Source organism: Telopea speciosissima, chromosome 9 (assembly GCF_018873765.1).
Source record: "Telopea speciosissima isolate NSW1024214 ecotype Mountain lineage chromosome 9, Tspe_v1, whole genome shotgun sequence".
Classification (NCBI taxonomy): Eukaryota; Viridiplantae; Streptophyta; class Magnoliopsida; order Proteales; family Proteaceae; genus Telopea; species Telopea speciosissima.
This window is the reverse complement of record NC_057924.1, coordinates 53,497,205-53,512,797: the sequence shown is the minus strand read 5'-3', so window position 1 is coordinate 53,512,797 and position 15,593 is coordinate 53,497,205. Positions and strand designations below refer to the sequence as shown.

General features: G+C 36.4%; 2 protein-coding genes across 2 annotated transcripts; both read right to left on the bottom strand.

Moving 5' to 3' along the window:
* Positions 1-339: 339 nt before the first annotated feature.
* Positions 340-1,224, bottom strand: LOC122640646 (ABC transporter C family member 3-like). The gene is made up of 3 exons (XM_043833871.1): positions 1,112-1,224; positions 795-1,003; positions 340-612 (listed from the first exon to the last, which is right to left on the bottom strand). The coding sequence occupies exons 1-3, from the start codon at positions 1,209-1,211 to the stop codon at positions 460-462; spliced, it is 462 nt and encodes a 153-aa protein (XP_043689806.1). The 5' UTR covers positions 1,212-1,224; the 3' UTR covers positions 340-459.
* A 9,902-nt stretch (positions 1,225-11,126) lies between these two features.
* LOC122639089 (ABC transporter C family member 3-like) lies at positions 11,127-11,555 on the bottom strand. Its single transcript, XM_043831924.1, has one exon. The coding sequence runs from the start codon at positions 11,553-11,555 to the stop codon at positions 11,127-11,129; it is 429 nt and encodes a 142-aa protein (XP_043687859.1).
* Positions 11,556-15,593: the final 4,038 nt, after the last annotated feature.

Here is a 15,593-nt window from a genome sequence, read left to right as displayed (position 1 = left end):
GTCACAATTAAAAAAATATCTTAGACCAAACTTGGCCTAAAAATGATCTAATGCATCCAGTGAAATGACTTCAATATCTTAGTGGAAAGAATTAATAAAAATGAAATCAAAATAAAAAGAAGATGACCATAAGAAAGGAGTTCATAGAGAACGACACTTAGAAAGATTTCATAAAGATACATGTCCCTACCAATTAATTGTGATGTGCTTGTTTTGTGTGCAAATCATCGGTAAGAAGACATGTCCATTCTATGTTTGTTATTGAACAAAAATTCCATTGAATGAAAAACTCCCACCTCCCAGATCTATTCATTAGTGTACTGTTCAAGCGGGTTCAAGCGGGTCAAGATTGCTTCTTAGAGTCCCCTCAAACATTGTTGGATCTTGTGGGATGACGCTCAATCTTGACCGCAAATCATGAAGGACAATTTTAGAGATGTTGATACCATCTATCAAAATCTAACCAGCTGTAGGTTCAAGTATGCGGAAGAGAGCATGTACAAGAGTTGATTTACCATTTCCTATTCGCCCAACAATGCCAATCTTCATCCCTCCAGGGAAAGTGCATGTGATACCTCGCAAGACAAGAGGAAGGTGTGGGTCATATCGGATCTACATACATATTATACAATTAAATCATATGGCTTCATAGAATTCCATAAGAGCAAGAAGAACTGCCTAGCAACATTAGGCTTTAGAGTGTCTATTCCATAAGATGAGGAATAAGTAACGAGATAAAATCCATAAAAAAAGTTATGGAGATAAAAACTTGAGGAATCTAGATTAAGAACTACCTGCAAATCAACAATATCAACTTCCCCTTGTGATGGCCATTCATGACTTGGCCTATTCTCTTCTCCCAACAGAGAGAGTTCACTAGGGATGTTGGTGTATTGTAGTATTCTCTCAACAGATAGGATTTTAGTCTCAAGTTGATTAAGATCCCATACAATACCATGCAAGCTGAAACCAAGCCCATATGTGATTGCTAAACCCACAACACCTTCAAGAGAAGAAAAAAAAAAAAAAAATGAAATCATTGTTTCATGTGCGAAATCCATCATTACTTCCCTGAAGTATGATTTCATAAGATGTCAAGTTCAACTTTTACCAAGACTGAGTACTCCCTTCGGCATTAAGATCAAGAAAATCAAAAAGAAAACATATGTAATAGATGCCAACATATCCATGCGGAAGCATAACCACTCCATTGCACCTGAGAAATGAAATTTTGTCCTACCATAACCATCCACTAGCTTGACGATTGTGTCCATAAACCTCTCTTCTTGATCGAAGCACCTGATTGTGATTGAACCTAAACAAGATTCTAAAAAATGTTGTATAATTGGAGCCTGACAAACTCCGAATAGCCGTGACAATTCTCGTGCTGTAGATATGTAGTATTGCTACAAGACAAGGTTTATAAAAAAGAAAATTAGGTACAATGTAAAAAAAATATGTCTAATGACTGTATAGATAATGGGAATGATATAGACTAAATTTATTTATGAAAGATTTCTTAATGTGAGTAGCTTACGTTTAGATGGTTGATAGAGATTGATCAGCATGGATGAAACTATAGGAAAATATTCTATTCTATTTGTTTAGTTTAATTTTTCTCTTTTGAATGGTTATTATTTATTATTTTTACTAAATGTTGATTGTTTATATACATTACTTGTATGTTCACACTATACCAAAATTCTATCTCTAAATTCTTAGATATAAAAAGTTTATTGAACATTAATGTAACTTTATTTGAAAATTTTAACAAAATTAATCACATTATCAAATTTCAAATTCGATTTATAACTGTATGTGTCCATATCCAAAATTTATTTTGTGAAATATAATTTTCTTATGGACTAGACAATATGGCCTATTCACTAGTGCCAAAAGTATATGAATGTGCAGTTTAGTGCAAAAATGTAGCGCAATGCAACCTAGGTACATCGACCAATTAGGCTAAGTACAATGGTGTTCCATGCTTAGCATAATGCAAAGCCCATGCGCTTCACTTAGGAAATAAAGAGGGTTGTGAAGGAAAAAGGAAAAAGGAAAATTATGTGTACACCCCTTGTACTATGGCCCAAATGCTTGATACACCCAATTTTTCAAATAATTACTTTAAGCCCCATAAAACCTGACGGTGTTAGCCTGTTGTTAGTGGTTGAATAGAAATTCCATCTATCCTTATGAGTTATTCAACTGAAACTACTGAAGTTAAAATGACCAACTTACCCATTAAAGGTTTTAACCTAAAAGACCCAAATTGAGTCAATCCATTGTCGGAGAAGGTAAAAGTGAAAAAGACGATTGAAATTCCCGGCAAGGCTCACCGCTGCAACTCCCAGATGAAGGTATGCCTCATCGCTAAAATTTCCAACGAAGGCTCACCGATTCAACCCATGTCTAGTGTACTGGTGCGTAGCATGGAATTCACTTTTCTCATCCTTCATGGCATCCATGCTCAAACTCAAAGGAAGTCTGGTCTGATGCAAGGTCTGTTTACTCTCCCTCACCAGTCTGTGCACCCCCAGTTGGAGACGGTGGAACTCAATGCCAACAAATTGACGAGAGTTGTGCACGGTTGGTTCTTTCCAACGCTATCAGTAGTTTCGTGGTCCAATTCCTTGCAGATTATTGGCAACTGTGGTTGTTGGCTTTATGTGGAAATGGGGGAAAGCAATTGGAAAGTGGGCATGCATTTGTTATCAAGTGGTCGTGGGTAATAGATTTGTAAGATTCTAAACCCTATGTTTTCATTTTTTTTGTCTCCTTTCTAAGGGTTTTTCTCTTTTCTTATTGGCTTCTTTGCTTCATCCTTTTTCCTATGCTCACGGAGCCCTTGGCTTTCCCTAAAACAATCATGGATTTTTTTGTTGTTTCTATTTGGATATGAGGTTTATCATCTTCTTCGTTCCTTTTCTTCACCTTTTCATTAATTCTTTTGTGTTGTGCTAATTAATTAATAAACCCATGTTTGTTCTCATTCTTTTATTGTTGCTGCAACATTAATCTGAATGGAAATTCCACCACTGTTGGTGTTAGTCCTACTGTAGACCCTGAATTTTGTCATCCCCAGCGATGACGACAACTAGACATGAATTGGCGAAGTTTCTCTCTCAGGAAGGGCTAGACCCCCTAACCAACCCCACCATGACCCCAATAAGGTTGATAAATGTTTTTAAATTTAAAATGTTCGATGCTAGCCAAGGGTGTAGGAGCATTAATCAAACAGGCTATCGGGAATTCCCTGGTACCAAATTAGGGTTTAACTTTGTTCTCAAAATTATGATGTTTTTCGACCAAAACTTGGACCAACTTGTACACCATTGGATACAGCTCTGAAAAACAATTCCAATGGTATATTACTCATCAAATTCTAACACCAAGTGTGAAACTGTGCCCAAAGTAAGAAAAATATGCATTTTCAGGCCAAATAGGAGGGCCTAGGCCCACCTTGGGGCCTAAGGCGATTGCTTGGATGCGTGGAAAGTTTCACAGATCCATGGAATATTCCATGGATCCGTGGAGCGGTTCCATGGATCCGTGGAACACTCCACAGATCTGTGGAAGTGTGAGTCATTGCCCACATGCTCAAATGACCACCTCCTCATTTGCCTATAAAGGGTCCCCTCTCTCTCTTCAAAAACATAACTTTAGGAGAGCTTTTTCACCTCTTGCCTAAATTCTCACTTCTTGAGAGCAAATTTTACTCCCAAAACTTGGATTTTGGTGATTTTCTCTCTCCTAGCTTTGTCTAGATTTGTTACCTTGTCCGAGTCATCTCAACACATTGGATCCCCTCTTTATGCGGATAGTCCCTCGATAAGTTCCTCGATGCCTCAAATCCTCAAGAGTGGGAATTCCCCAGTTTTGGTTTAGAAGTGCATGTGTGATCCACTTCTAAGCCTACCCTACCCTACCTTACCTAGGAGGTATAGTCCTTCAAGTGAGAGAGAAGCAGTCTTTTCCCCCTTTACCTGAGCCAGGGTACTGTCCAATTTCAGACGAAGCTCTTTTGATACGCCAAAGCCTTGTCGGAATTCCAACAAAGTTCTTCTGATATGTTGAAGTTCTGCCCGAGTTTCGTCAACAAAATTTCATTTCGCAAACCAGGGTTATGCCCGCATTTCATCAATGAATTCTGTCTGAGAGAGCAGAAGCACCGCCAAAATTTCTACACGAAGGTTTTTTTCTCTTTTTACCTTTGTGGAAGGTCGAATCCAGGTATTTTTACCTCTTTTATATTTGGCATAATGTAAAGAGTCCATAAAGTAGCAAGATTTATTATACATATTAATATAAGTTAGGGTGTTTCATATGGTTTGCATGCATATACATGCCCATTATACATCATAACTACACATAAAATAACAAATCTGACCGAGACATGTAGGGCATTGCCCACTCCTCGGTCATCGATTCCCGTTTTCTGGATTTTAGTGATGTGTGTGTGTGTGTTGTTTCACTAATGATCTGACCAATAAATGTAAGGCCCTGCCTACTCCTCGGTCATTATTTTTTTGGATTATAGTGATGTGTGCATGTGTTGTTTCACTAATGATCTAACTAATACATGTAAGGCTCTACCTACTTCTCAGTCATTATCGATCTTTTTGGATTTTCTGTGACGTATGCATGCTTTATTTCACTAAATGATCTGACCGACACATGTAGGGCTCTGCCTACTCCTCAGTCATTATTGCTTTCCAGGATTATAGCTTTTCAGCCCCAACGCCGTTACGTTTTCCTAAAACAAAACCTGTCGATCCTTGTATCGTCAAGTACCAATCTTCCTAAAAATACGTTCAACCCTTTTGTCAGGCCCGGAACGTAATTGTATACATGCATTATTGGTTTTAATTATGTTTTAATCAATGGTGATATTCAAATATGGTTTTATGCACATAAAATGTCAATTTTGCCTTCCAGGGGCATTTTGATAAATATAACCATTTTATGCTAGATTGTATTTTAGACATTAGGAATGTCTCAGATACATTATGTTAATACATTTAAGGGTTTTTTAGAATTACCATCCCAAAATCTTTACTATCTACTATTATCCCCCAAAAACTTTCAAACAACTATTACCCCCCTCTGATGCATACTAACCACTAACTGACCCCACCGTTACATTTTCGTAACGGTGGGGATTAGTCGTGACAGTGTGCCGTTGTCACGAATTTTCTAGCACCAAAATGCCCTTTAGGGATGGTAATTTAAAAAAAAAAACAAAAAAAAAACCCATCACCGTCCTTCTCCTCCTCCTCCTCCTTCTTCCTCCTCTGCAACCCCAAAGGTGAAATATCCATTTTTCCCCTTAGTTGTAACCATCACCTGCTCAGGCTCCGGTGGCCATTACCAGCGGCATCTCCCTATATCCCTTTCCTTCTCCGTCTCCGACACCCCTCCCCCTCATCTGCTCAGACTCTCCCTCTCCCTTCGGGCCTGAAAATGTTGGCTGCTCAAGTGGAAGGATGAAATTGCATCTGCAAGGCTTTGACTTTACTAAATTACTATTTCAATCCAGCTATAGATGGAGTTCTAGTCTAATTAGTGCAGCCAAGTCTTTGACTCGCCATTAAAGGACTTTTAAACTTTCAGTTATAAGTACTGTTGTGGTGGCTGATTCTGATCAGTCATTCTCATGATCTCATCATCATTTCTTGAATCACTTACTTGTTTGATTTGGGGACCCTATCTGGCTTGGCTTTTAGTTTTCTTTTTCCCTCTACTTGATCTTCATCTCTCTATAAATACACAAAAATCTTCCACTTCTTGTTCCAAAGATCCAAACTGTTCTGAAAAAAAGGGAAAAAGAATGCCTGAAACAGAGATCTGAAGTGTTCTTAGAGAACCCCGCTTTGTGGTTAAAAAATTTCAGGCCATAGCTCAGAGAGAAGGAGCTGGTGCTGTTGTCAGACGAAGCATCGGAAGGTAAGAGAAACTCATCAACTACATTGCAAAATCTTGATTTATTTCAGTACTTTTGGCTAAATGGGTCTTTGATTTCTTCAGGTTTGAGCTCAGATACTTTGATCCATTCCTCTTATTAGATGAATTCCAAGGTCTGTTTTCTCTTTTCTTTTTTTCTTTTTGTTGGATTTCTTCAGTTTCTCTTTGAATCCTTTTAAATTTCTTTTGGTTTTCATTTGAATCTTGCAGTTACAGCTCCTGGTGGATTTCCTGATCATCCACACAGAGGTTTTCTTCTGATCCTCCTTTCTCTGCATCTAATTTTTCTAGAAAATAGGTTCAAATTGTTCCTTTTTGAGAAGATTGAAATTAGGATTGAAATAAATTTCTTCTTGATTTGCAGGTTTTGAAACGGTCACCTACATGTTGGAGGTAGATATCATTTTACCAGTTACATGTCAAGATCAGCCAACGTTTTCAGGCCGGAAGGGAGAGGGAGAGTCTGAGCAGATGAGGGGGAGAGGTGTCGGAGACGAAGAAGGAAAGGGATATAGGGAGATGCCGCTGGTAATGGCCACCGGAGCCTGAGCAGGTGATGGTTACAGCTAAGGGGTAAAATAGATATTTCACCTTTGGGGTTGCAGAGGAGGAAGAAGAAGAAGGGGAGGAAGGAGGAGGAGGAGGAGAAAGAAGGTGACGGGGTTTTTTTTTTTTTTTTTACAATTACCACTCCAAAAGGGCATTTTGGTCCTAGAAAATTCATGACAACGGCACACTGTCACGACTAACCCCGTTACGGAAATGTAACGATGGGGTCAGTTAGTGGTTAGTATGCATCAGAGGGGGGTAACAGTTGTTTGAAAGTTTTTTGAGGGGTAATAGTAAATAATAAAGATTTTAAGGTGGTAATTATAAAAAACCCTACATTTAATTATGTTTAAGATCAGTGGTGATGTTTAAATCTGATTTTATGCACAAAATATCAACTTTGCCTTCTAGGGGTATTTTGATCAATTATAGTAGATTGCATCCTAGGCATTTAGATTGTCTCACATACATTATGTTAATGCATTTAGTCATTTTTTTTTTATCAACGATGATGTTCAAATATGACTTTTAGTGCATTTCATGTCATTTTTAACCTTCCAAGGGTTTATGTGTAACTATTTCCATTTTATGCTAGATTACATCTTAGGCATTTAGAATGCCTCACATACATTATGTTAATGCATTTAGTCAAGTTTTGTTTTTTTTAATAAACGGTGATGTAAAAATATGACTTTGAATATATTTCATGCATTTTTGCCTTCCGGGGGTTGTCTGTGTAAGTATTGTCATTTTATGACATTTCGCATTTTGGTAATGTTACCATTTTATGCTGGTTTGCATATTTAATTTCTTATGATGCATGATATATAGGCTAACCTTGCATGCTGTTATATGAGACTTATATTTTGAGAGAATCTTTAACCCCAAGCATCTAATACGAAGGACTGGCTCCTCTGAGCGGAGTGGGGTGCGTAAAACCTTCCCTTCTCCGTAACTTAATTTCTTATCCATTCTTTGACCAAATCATATGCAATCCATCATAACCCTATCTTTTAATTGAGATTTGGTCTACACCTTCAAGGTTTTAGGCCCTTCACAACCTAGGTGACGACTCCCTTCATTTTATTTTAAATTGTGCATTCCCCCATCACCTGTTAGTAGAACCACAATCAATTGAGTTGCTTGAAAAGGATACCAACCTTCAGTAAATCCTGCAGTACCCGCTAAAAGTGCCCAATCGGTGTGCGTTGTACCTACACCTACCGAGACAGATCTCCAGTAGGGGACAAACTGACAAAGTAGATTGATCTTTTGGTCTTATTTAATTAACGAAGATACTTGTGATTAATTGTCTCTCGCTTGCAAGTTGCAACCAGCATGCCCTCCATTGGTCATTTCAAACTCTTGGGCTTCTTCTATGTGTGCTTCTCTGGTTTTTAAGTGATGGTGGCTAATGTAGTTGCAGGTCGGAGGGGAAAACAGAGAAGAAAAAAAATGTGGGAAGGATTGGGGGTTTTTTAATGGCCGCAGAGAAGCTCACCACAATGGGACATTTTTCCTTAATCATCAATATTTGAGAATTATTTGTTAACATATAATTTACAAAATTAGAAAGTTTTTCCAATTTATCATTCTAAAATTATCTACTAATTTATATTCACAAATATTAATTGATTTGCTATTTAGCTAGTATGAAAAATTAGAAATTATTTACTAATTTGTTATTTGCAAAAGTTTATGGTTGATAGACAAGGTAAGGGTTCCTAGGTCGAGACACTTAATTCCGTTTGGACTGAACTTGACATGTGAGAGCAGAGGACTTTCAGGTCTTCCTGTGCAGAAAATGTTAGCTCAATCTGGCCTACCGCGTGACAGTAATAGGAACCCAACCAAAGACCTTCTCCCTTTATTAATTATTAACTTTTATTAATTATTAAATTATTTTTAATATGGGTTCCAACCAGCGGAACTATCAAGACTAATAGGCCAGATTGTATTCTTATACATACATATTTAAAATATTTGTACATATTAAAAGTGCAACCACATTGCTTTGAGTGGACTTTTCACTTTGGCAAAATTGACCTTATGTGATCTTTTCTTCTCAAACAATTTTGGTATGTGGAAGGCTAAAACTTTGCATTAACTGTATGAAAATGTGTAATTGAGAAAATGGATTTCTCAAACATATTGTTTATAATTCAAGAAGGATATTAAGGTTTTAAATCACCACTTTCACACCCAAGAGTATATGAATCCAGTACTAAATCAATTTTGATGTGAACAAACAAAATTCAGAACTTGTTAATCACACAAAGCTTGAACCAACTTTATTATGACTTATTAACCATGAGAAAAATATGGTTGAGCTTGATTTGAAATTTTAACTATAACAAGTGGAGGTGGCATTAAAATTACTTGGTACCAGATGCATGCCACAGTCATCGGAATAAAAACTATTAACATTTTTCCAACCTGTGACATTACTGCAACAGTTCCCAGGAATCCTATGATCGAGATAATAAGTTTTTCAATTTGATGTGGAAGAAATGAATCAATTGCACTTTGATCTATGGATACCTGTATACAAAAAATAGAGTTTATTTAAAATTATATTAATTTTATGTTGATCAAACAAGATCATTTGGATTGCAAGAGTAAATAAGAACATTTACTAACCCGATTTAGGATCCTTCCACTTGGAGTAGAATCGAAAAATGACAAGGGAGCCCGAAAAATGCACGAATGCATTTGATTAAAGAGTAAAGTGGTTGTCTTATTCATCCAAAAAAAAATAAAAAAAAAAGAAAAAGAAAAAGTGGTTGTCTTGTATCCAGCAATTACAATGAACATGGACCTTATAACTACACAAAGAGAGCTTCCAAGGATCAAAACGGCATAAATAAATATGATAGTGGATCCTCTATCGTGAGGTCTCACATTCTCTGAAGAAACAAGAGTAGCCAACACCATCCAATAACTACTGCCTATTTGGAGAAACTTAAAAAGAATTTCTGCTAGCAATATCAATGGAACAAAAGCTCCTCTATATGTAGCGGTAATGTACTTCCAGTAGACTGAAAAACTAACTCCATCTTTTTCTCTCTTTTCTTCTTGGACAAGTTGCCCTTCTAAGCCAATCGATTTTTTCGTTTTGTAGTTTTTAGGTTCCTTTTTCTCATCATCTTGAATAAGCTTCTCATAGCAAAAAATATTACCATTCTCTTCAACATTAATTGGATTATCCCAAGTATTCACATCTTTGATAGAATTAAGGTCTGCCAAAGCTTTCTTATGTGCACCCACTAATTCCATAAAGTCAGTTCCTGAACTAAGAATTTCTTCGTATTTACCTGTTTGAGCAATCATTCCATCTCTCATAACCTACCAAATAAGAGAAGGTAAATAATCACTCTCAAACAAGGTTGAGGGGCTTGAAGTCGGGAAAGAAAGTTGACATACTCTCACCAGAATAAGATCAGCAGAGGGTAAAAACTCTACTTGGTGGGTAACATAAATTACTATTTTTGAACTCAAAATTCCCAGCAAACACTCCTGTCACATAAGTTCAAAGGTTCACATTTTGGCACTCAAAAATTATTTTCAGTTACATAAAAGTGACAAATAGTTATACATATTAATATCATAACGATGAGCAACATCAAACCCTAGGTTTCATGCTAGAACATGCATTGATAAAACTCATGTCTATATGCCTCATTTGTTTAGACAACCATGATTTCAAGCTTCTTAGATCAAACTCATTTTTTAGTTGACCAAATTTTGATGTAAGCAATGAGATAAGTTCATCAAGGAAATTTTTTTGGAAGTAGAGGTCAAAGAACAAATACCTTAAATAGATGAGTTCCAGTCAGCACATCCACAACACTAAAAGGATCATCAAGCAGATAAATGTCAGCATCATGGTACAAAGCATGAGCAATTTGAATTCTTTGCTTTTGTCCTCCACTCAGGTTAATCCCCCTCTCCCCTATGATAGTCTGGTCCCCAAAAGCACATAATTCTAGGTCCTTGTTTAGTGAACATGCTTGGAGGATCATCACATACATTTCCTTGTCCATTACCTTACCAAACAATATATTGTCTACTATCTTGCCACTCTGTATCCAAGGTGATTGAGAAACATATGCTTTCGTCCCATTCAACTTAATGATTCCTGATACCTTTGGAACTTCCCCCAATATGCATGAAAGTAGGCTTGATTTTCCTGACCCAATGGAACCATAAACTGCCACTCTCATACCATGGTGCACTCGAATGTTAAGATCTTTTAGTGTGAAATTAGGGGAACGAAGGTCCCAAGAGAAATTCCCATTAACTATCTCAACTGTAACCTTGACATCATCTCTTGGAACCTTCTGTACTATATTCGGATGAAGATCATCGAGACTGAGGTATGATACTATCCTATCAAGGAAAACTTTAGTCTGAACTACCATGGAGATTGTGCTTGGGAGATTATAAATAGGCAATTGTAATATCTCAAATGTTGCAAGTGCATATAGAATGTTCCCTGACCCTAATGGAATTCCCATTAGCATACAAAATCCGAAAGTAGCCATGGATACAAATGTGGGAGTAGAAGAGTAGACAAAGAAATTAATAGTCGATGTATAGAGTAACCTTTTTAATCATCTTGTTTCAAAGTTTCTAAGCTCAATTATCTTAGTCAAGAACTTCATATCCCAACCCTGGAGCTTGAGAACCCTCATATTCCTTAGAGTCTCAGATGTTACCTTCATCCTTTGATCTTTTGAATCCATCAATTTCCCTTGAAATTTTTCCTGTAGTTTTCCTAGTGGAATATGTGCTAACATCAAAATAATTGTGGCAACAAAAGCTACAAATGAAGCAAGTCCAAGGCTTTTGTACAAGATCAATAATGCTAGAACAATCTCAAGAGGCACCCTCCGTATATTATGCAAGTACCAACTAAAAAAGCCAATCCTTTCAACATCAACGCTCATTAAGTTAATGTTCTCCTGTTTTGATTGGCTTGAAAGATTGAGACACTTCTTATAGATTATTGAGAACAAGGCAGCACGGATCCTAATTGTCATATTTCGCAATAGAAAGAACAAGTGTCTTTCTGAGAAGCATTTTATAAGCTTTGAAAGAAAGAAAATAAACACTAGCACATAGCTTTTATATTTTTGTTGGTGAGGGTTATTGAGATATTGAACAAAGGAGTCAATAAGCTATGGTCCAACATTAGAAGCCAATGTGCATACAATTGATAGTAGAGTCGTCCATAGAATTTCTTTCCATGTTGAGAGAATCAATGCCTTCATCAACTTGAGTATGTTTACATGATCACCATTACCACTGCTATTACTATTTGATTCAAGTTTATTTCTAAAACAAGCGAACACCACATTTGCACTATGACAATTGGCAAGCTGAGGAACATCTTCAAGGTCTAGTGTATTTTTATACCCAAGTGCAAGCAAAGGCCCTATCCAAGCAAAAGTGAAAATACTAAGAAGATTGGCATCTGCATAAGGAGTTACACCCTCTCCACCTACAATTGATTCTTGTCCATCATCACCGTTGTTTCGACTTGAATTAATTTTCAAAAGAGGCTCCCGAAAATGGAAATCTTCATCTTCACGTCCCTTTCCAAACAACCCAACATAGAAAATAACAAACTACCACTAATGGATACCACATCAGAGACCCATAACAGGAATGGAAATGATGAATGTTTCCAATACAAACCAAGATGTATAATAAGATAGAAACAGGACATTAGGAAGTAGAAGGTGCACCAAATCCTTAATAGAATAGGGAACTTATGCTTGCTTGAATGGGAAAACTGGGTGTGCAAGTAAGCAGAGATCATAAACCAAGTGAGTGTTCTGAACCCAAAATCCACTTGGGTAACAAGCTTTAGGTTAGACCAACCATGTCTATACCCAGAGAGGTAGTTTAACATGATTAGGAGAATATGACAAAAAGACAGACCCATTCAACATATAAGGGCCAACAAATAGTAGAAGTATTTATTCTTCAACATTGGTTTTGAATTTTGAAAAGAATGCATTGTTTGTCTCTTGCAAGCCCAAGAAATAGATAAACCTAATAACAAAACTAGGTGTGAAGAAGTAGAAAACCCGTGCATAATCATGATTGCAGTAGAGTGCGAAAAGAATATCCACATATTTATATCATTCTTTGATTCTTCAAAAGCATCCATGTTTGTAAATTTTCTTTTCTTCTATTTGTAATTTGGTAGCTCAGTTCATGCAATTCCAATAAAAGTCCTATTAGCTTTACCACATTTTGAATTGATGCAAGTCCATTTGTAAGAATATTGTTGAAACTCTAGCATTTAAATACCAATCATTTCCAGCTTATGTGTTCCACAATGACTTGGACACGTATTGGAGTCTCAATCACTCATAGATGTAATTGAACCTATTAATGAACAAACATAAAGAAAATGTTTAAGAATATATGAAGAGAAAGAGATAGTAAAATTTTCATTGGAAAATAAAAAATAAAGAAGCTTCAATTATGTATAATTTAGTACATGTTCAATTAACAACAACAATCGAGAGAATAGAAACTTAGTGAGATGAGATGAAATAAACCAATAAATACTTATAAAAAAAAAAAACCAATAAATACTTTAGTATTAACAAATTGGAGCAAAATTAAAGGAAATACAAAGAACTTCATATCATAAGAATACCAAATGATATGTTGCAGTAGGTTTCTATAGAAAAATAAAAAGAAATAAAAAATGAATTTCTAAATACCAGATCTATATACGAAGTTCCAAATAATGTGACCATAGAAACAACATTAGAATTTCACCCAAAAATAAAATAAAATAAAATAAAAAAAGAGGAAGAAGAAAGAAGCAACATTAGAAATATATATATGTGGTCAAGTGCCTAGCGCACTTGGTAGCTAGTGGTGCGTAAAAGACCCATTGCTATCAGGAGGTCTTGAGTTCAAGTCTCCTGATTCACATCCTACATCCCCACCCCTATCTATCGGAAAAAAAAAAAAAACATTAGAAATATATATATAACCAATGAATAGAATTATCAAATATTGACATGCAGTAGCCTTTTAGCAAGAAACCTGAAAATCATCGAATATGAGGAGGGAAAATCCTAGTGGCATGACACTGTAACTAACCACACTAAACCTGACTTTATCTTTAAATCAATAACTGGATTGTGTCATACATTAAGTCAAGTGACACATTTCAATCCCTCATATGATCATTACAATTTCCTTTTTATTGCATGTGTGCTGGTTAGATTCCATTGTAACAGGTCTATCCTAAAGTAAAACTAATCACATTAGACAATAATGGATGTTGCGTTGTAGGACAGCTAAGAATAAGTCACTAGAAGATCCAAAATTGTCCAAATGATTTCTGATAGCTACCACAAATCGGATAGTAATTCAGAAAATAAACTATACAAGTAGTTACTTAATACAATAAATCCAAATAACTTTATAACTACTATATATTGAATAATTAAATTCTTAGGCACCAAAACAATCAAATCATGTGATAAAAAGTTTCTTTAGAAAGTGCAAGAGAAAACTTGATAATTTCTCATAATTCTCTAGTTATAATTAAAAAAAAAAACTAACTATGATTTAATGTGGTTGCAAAATTTGAGTCAAGGGTTCAAGGATTAGTTGAGAGAGTGCTGAAAGAAATAAAAAAAACTAAACTGAACCTAGTTGCTAGTGCTTCCATGGTTAAACCCCTTATTAAGTCTAAGCATGATACTTAAATACACATGTCTTCATCAACACAAGATGATATAACTCTGTTTATTTGGAAACTACTTTCCAGAAATTGTGATGAAAATATTAGAAAATTTTAACGGATAAAAAATTAACACAAATTATTCATTAAAATGCAAAATATGTATGCTACTTTATTAAGGGAAGGATCCCTACAATTTTGCTTGGTATGTGAAGTCAATTTTTTTCTTATTTTCTTAATTCTAGAAGCACCTTTATATACTAGAGTGCATACACCTAATTTTGTCGCCCCCGACAATGATGACACAAGGAGATTTGCACTCGTTTCATACTTGGACAATTCTAGACTTGGGGTACAAAATGACCAAATTTCCCCTGTAAACAGCAATGAAAAATATTTTCCCAGAATGGATTTTGACGTTTGATTAGTGTAGTTGTTCACTACCATAGTCGAAACACTATATTCTGGTGCAAGAACGGTGCGAATCAACCATTATTTCTCCCCTTACACTGTATAGTCCAGGCTCTTGTTTTTCAAGCCTTTTCGATAAGGCTCCCACTGAGACCGCCCCCGTGTCCCACATCAGTGGAAAGAGCTCGGAACGAGCTTGAATTTCAATGGTAAGGGCGGCGGTGTTGGTGGAGGAATAGGCAAGGGAGGGGGACTCGGTAGTGGAGTTGGTAAAGGTGGAGGAGTTGGAGGTGGTGCTGGAGGTGGGGCTTCACGGTGGTGATGGTGTTAATGGTGTTAATGGTGGGTGGCGGTGGTGGTGGTGGTAGTATTGGGTATCTACATTGTAAAAGAAGATGATTTGGGGAAGATGAGGGCATTTTGGTCTTTTTAAATTTTAGCAAATAGGTCTTTTCAAAATTTAGAAGAGATAGAAGAAAGGGTAATTTGGTCATTTTCTTGCATTTAATGCCTGGTGTGGACTTAAATGGCTTTAGGGGGGTAAAGTAGGGGTGGTACATAGAATTTTCAGGGAGTGCGTGTGGACTTGTCAGAACCTTAGGGGGGTATGAGGAATATTGGGTGCATTTTAGGGGGTATGCGTATTTAACCCTTGAAAAAAAGAGTCTAAAACTAGGATTTGTATAGAAAAGATACAATTTGGTGCTTTGTTGGGAGTTCCATGTGGCACTTTCACTCCTTAGCCTAAAACCTACCATTTTAGCCTAAAACTAGCCTTTCCTTTGTACCAAATTCACAAATTGGATAGCTAGGAAGCCTACTCCCAACCCATTGCTATATAAGGAAAACTTGAATTACACAAAGGAAGGGCTCCTTAAAGGCAAGAAGACCCATTTAGAGGTTTTTAGCCCAAGCTAATAGGATTTTCCCCACAAGTCAAGAGTTGTCC

Excerpts from the sequence above, each read along its gene's own strand:
- LOC122640646 (XM_043833871.1), bottom strand. The coding sequence starts at position 1,211 with ATGGAGTGGTTATGCTTCCGCATGGATATGTTGGCATCTATTACATAT. Across the intron at positions 1,004-1,111 it reads GAAGGGAGTACTCAGTCTTG|GTGTTGTGGGTTTAGCAATC; the intron begins GTAAAAGTTGAA and ends CTTCTCTTGAAG. Across the intron at positions 613-794 it reads TTGATATTGTTGATTTGCAG|ATCCGATATGACCCACACCT; the intron begins GTAGTTCTTAAT and ends ATATGTATGTAG.
- LOC122639089 (XM_043831924.1), bottom strand. The coding sequence starts at position 11,555 with ATGACAATTAGGATCCGTGCTGCCTTGTTCTCAATAATCTATAAGAAG.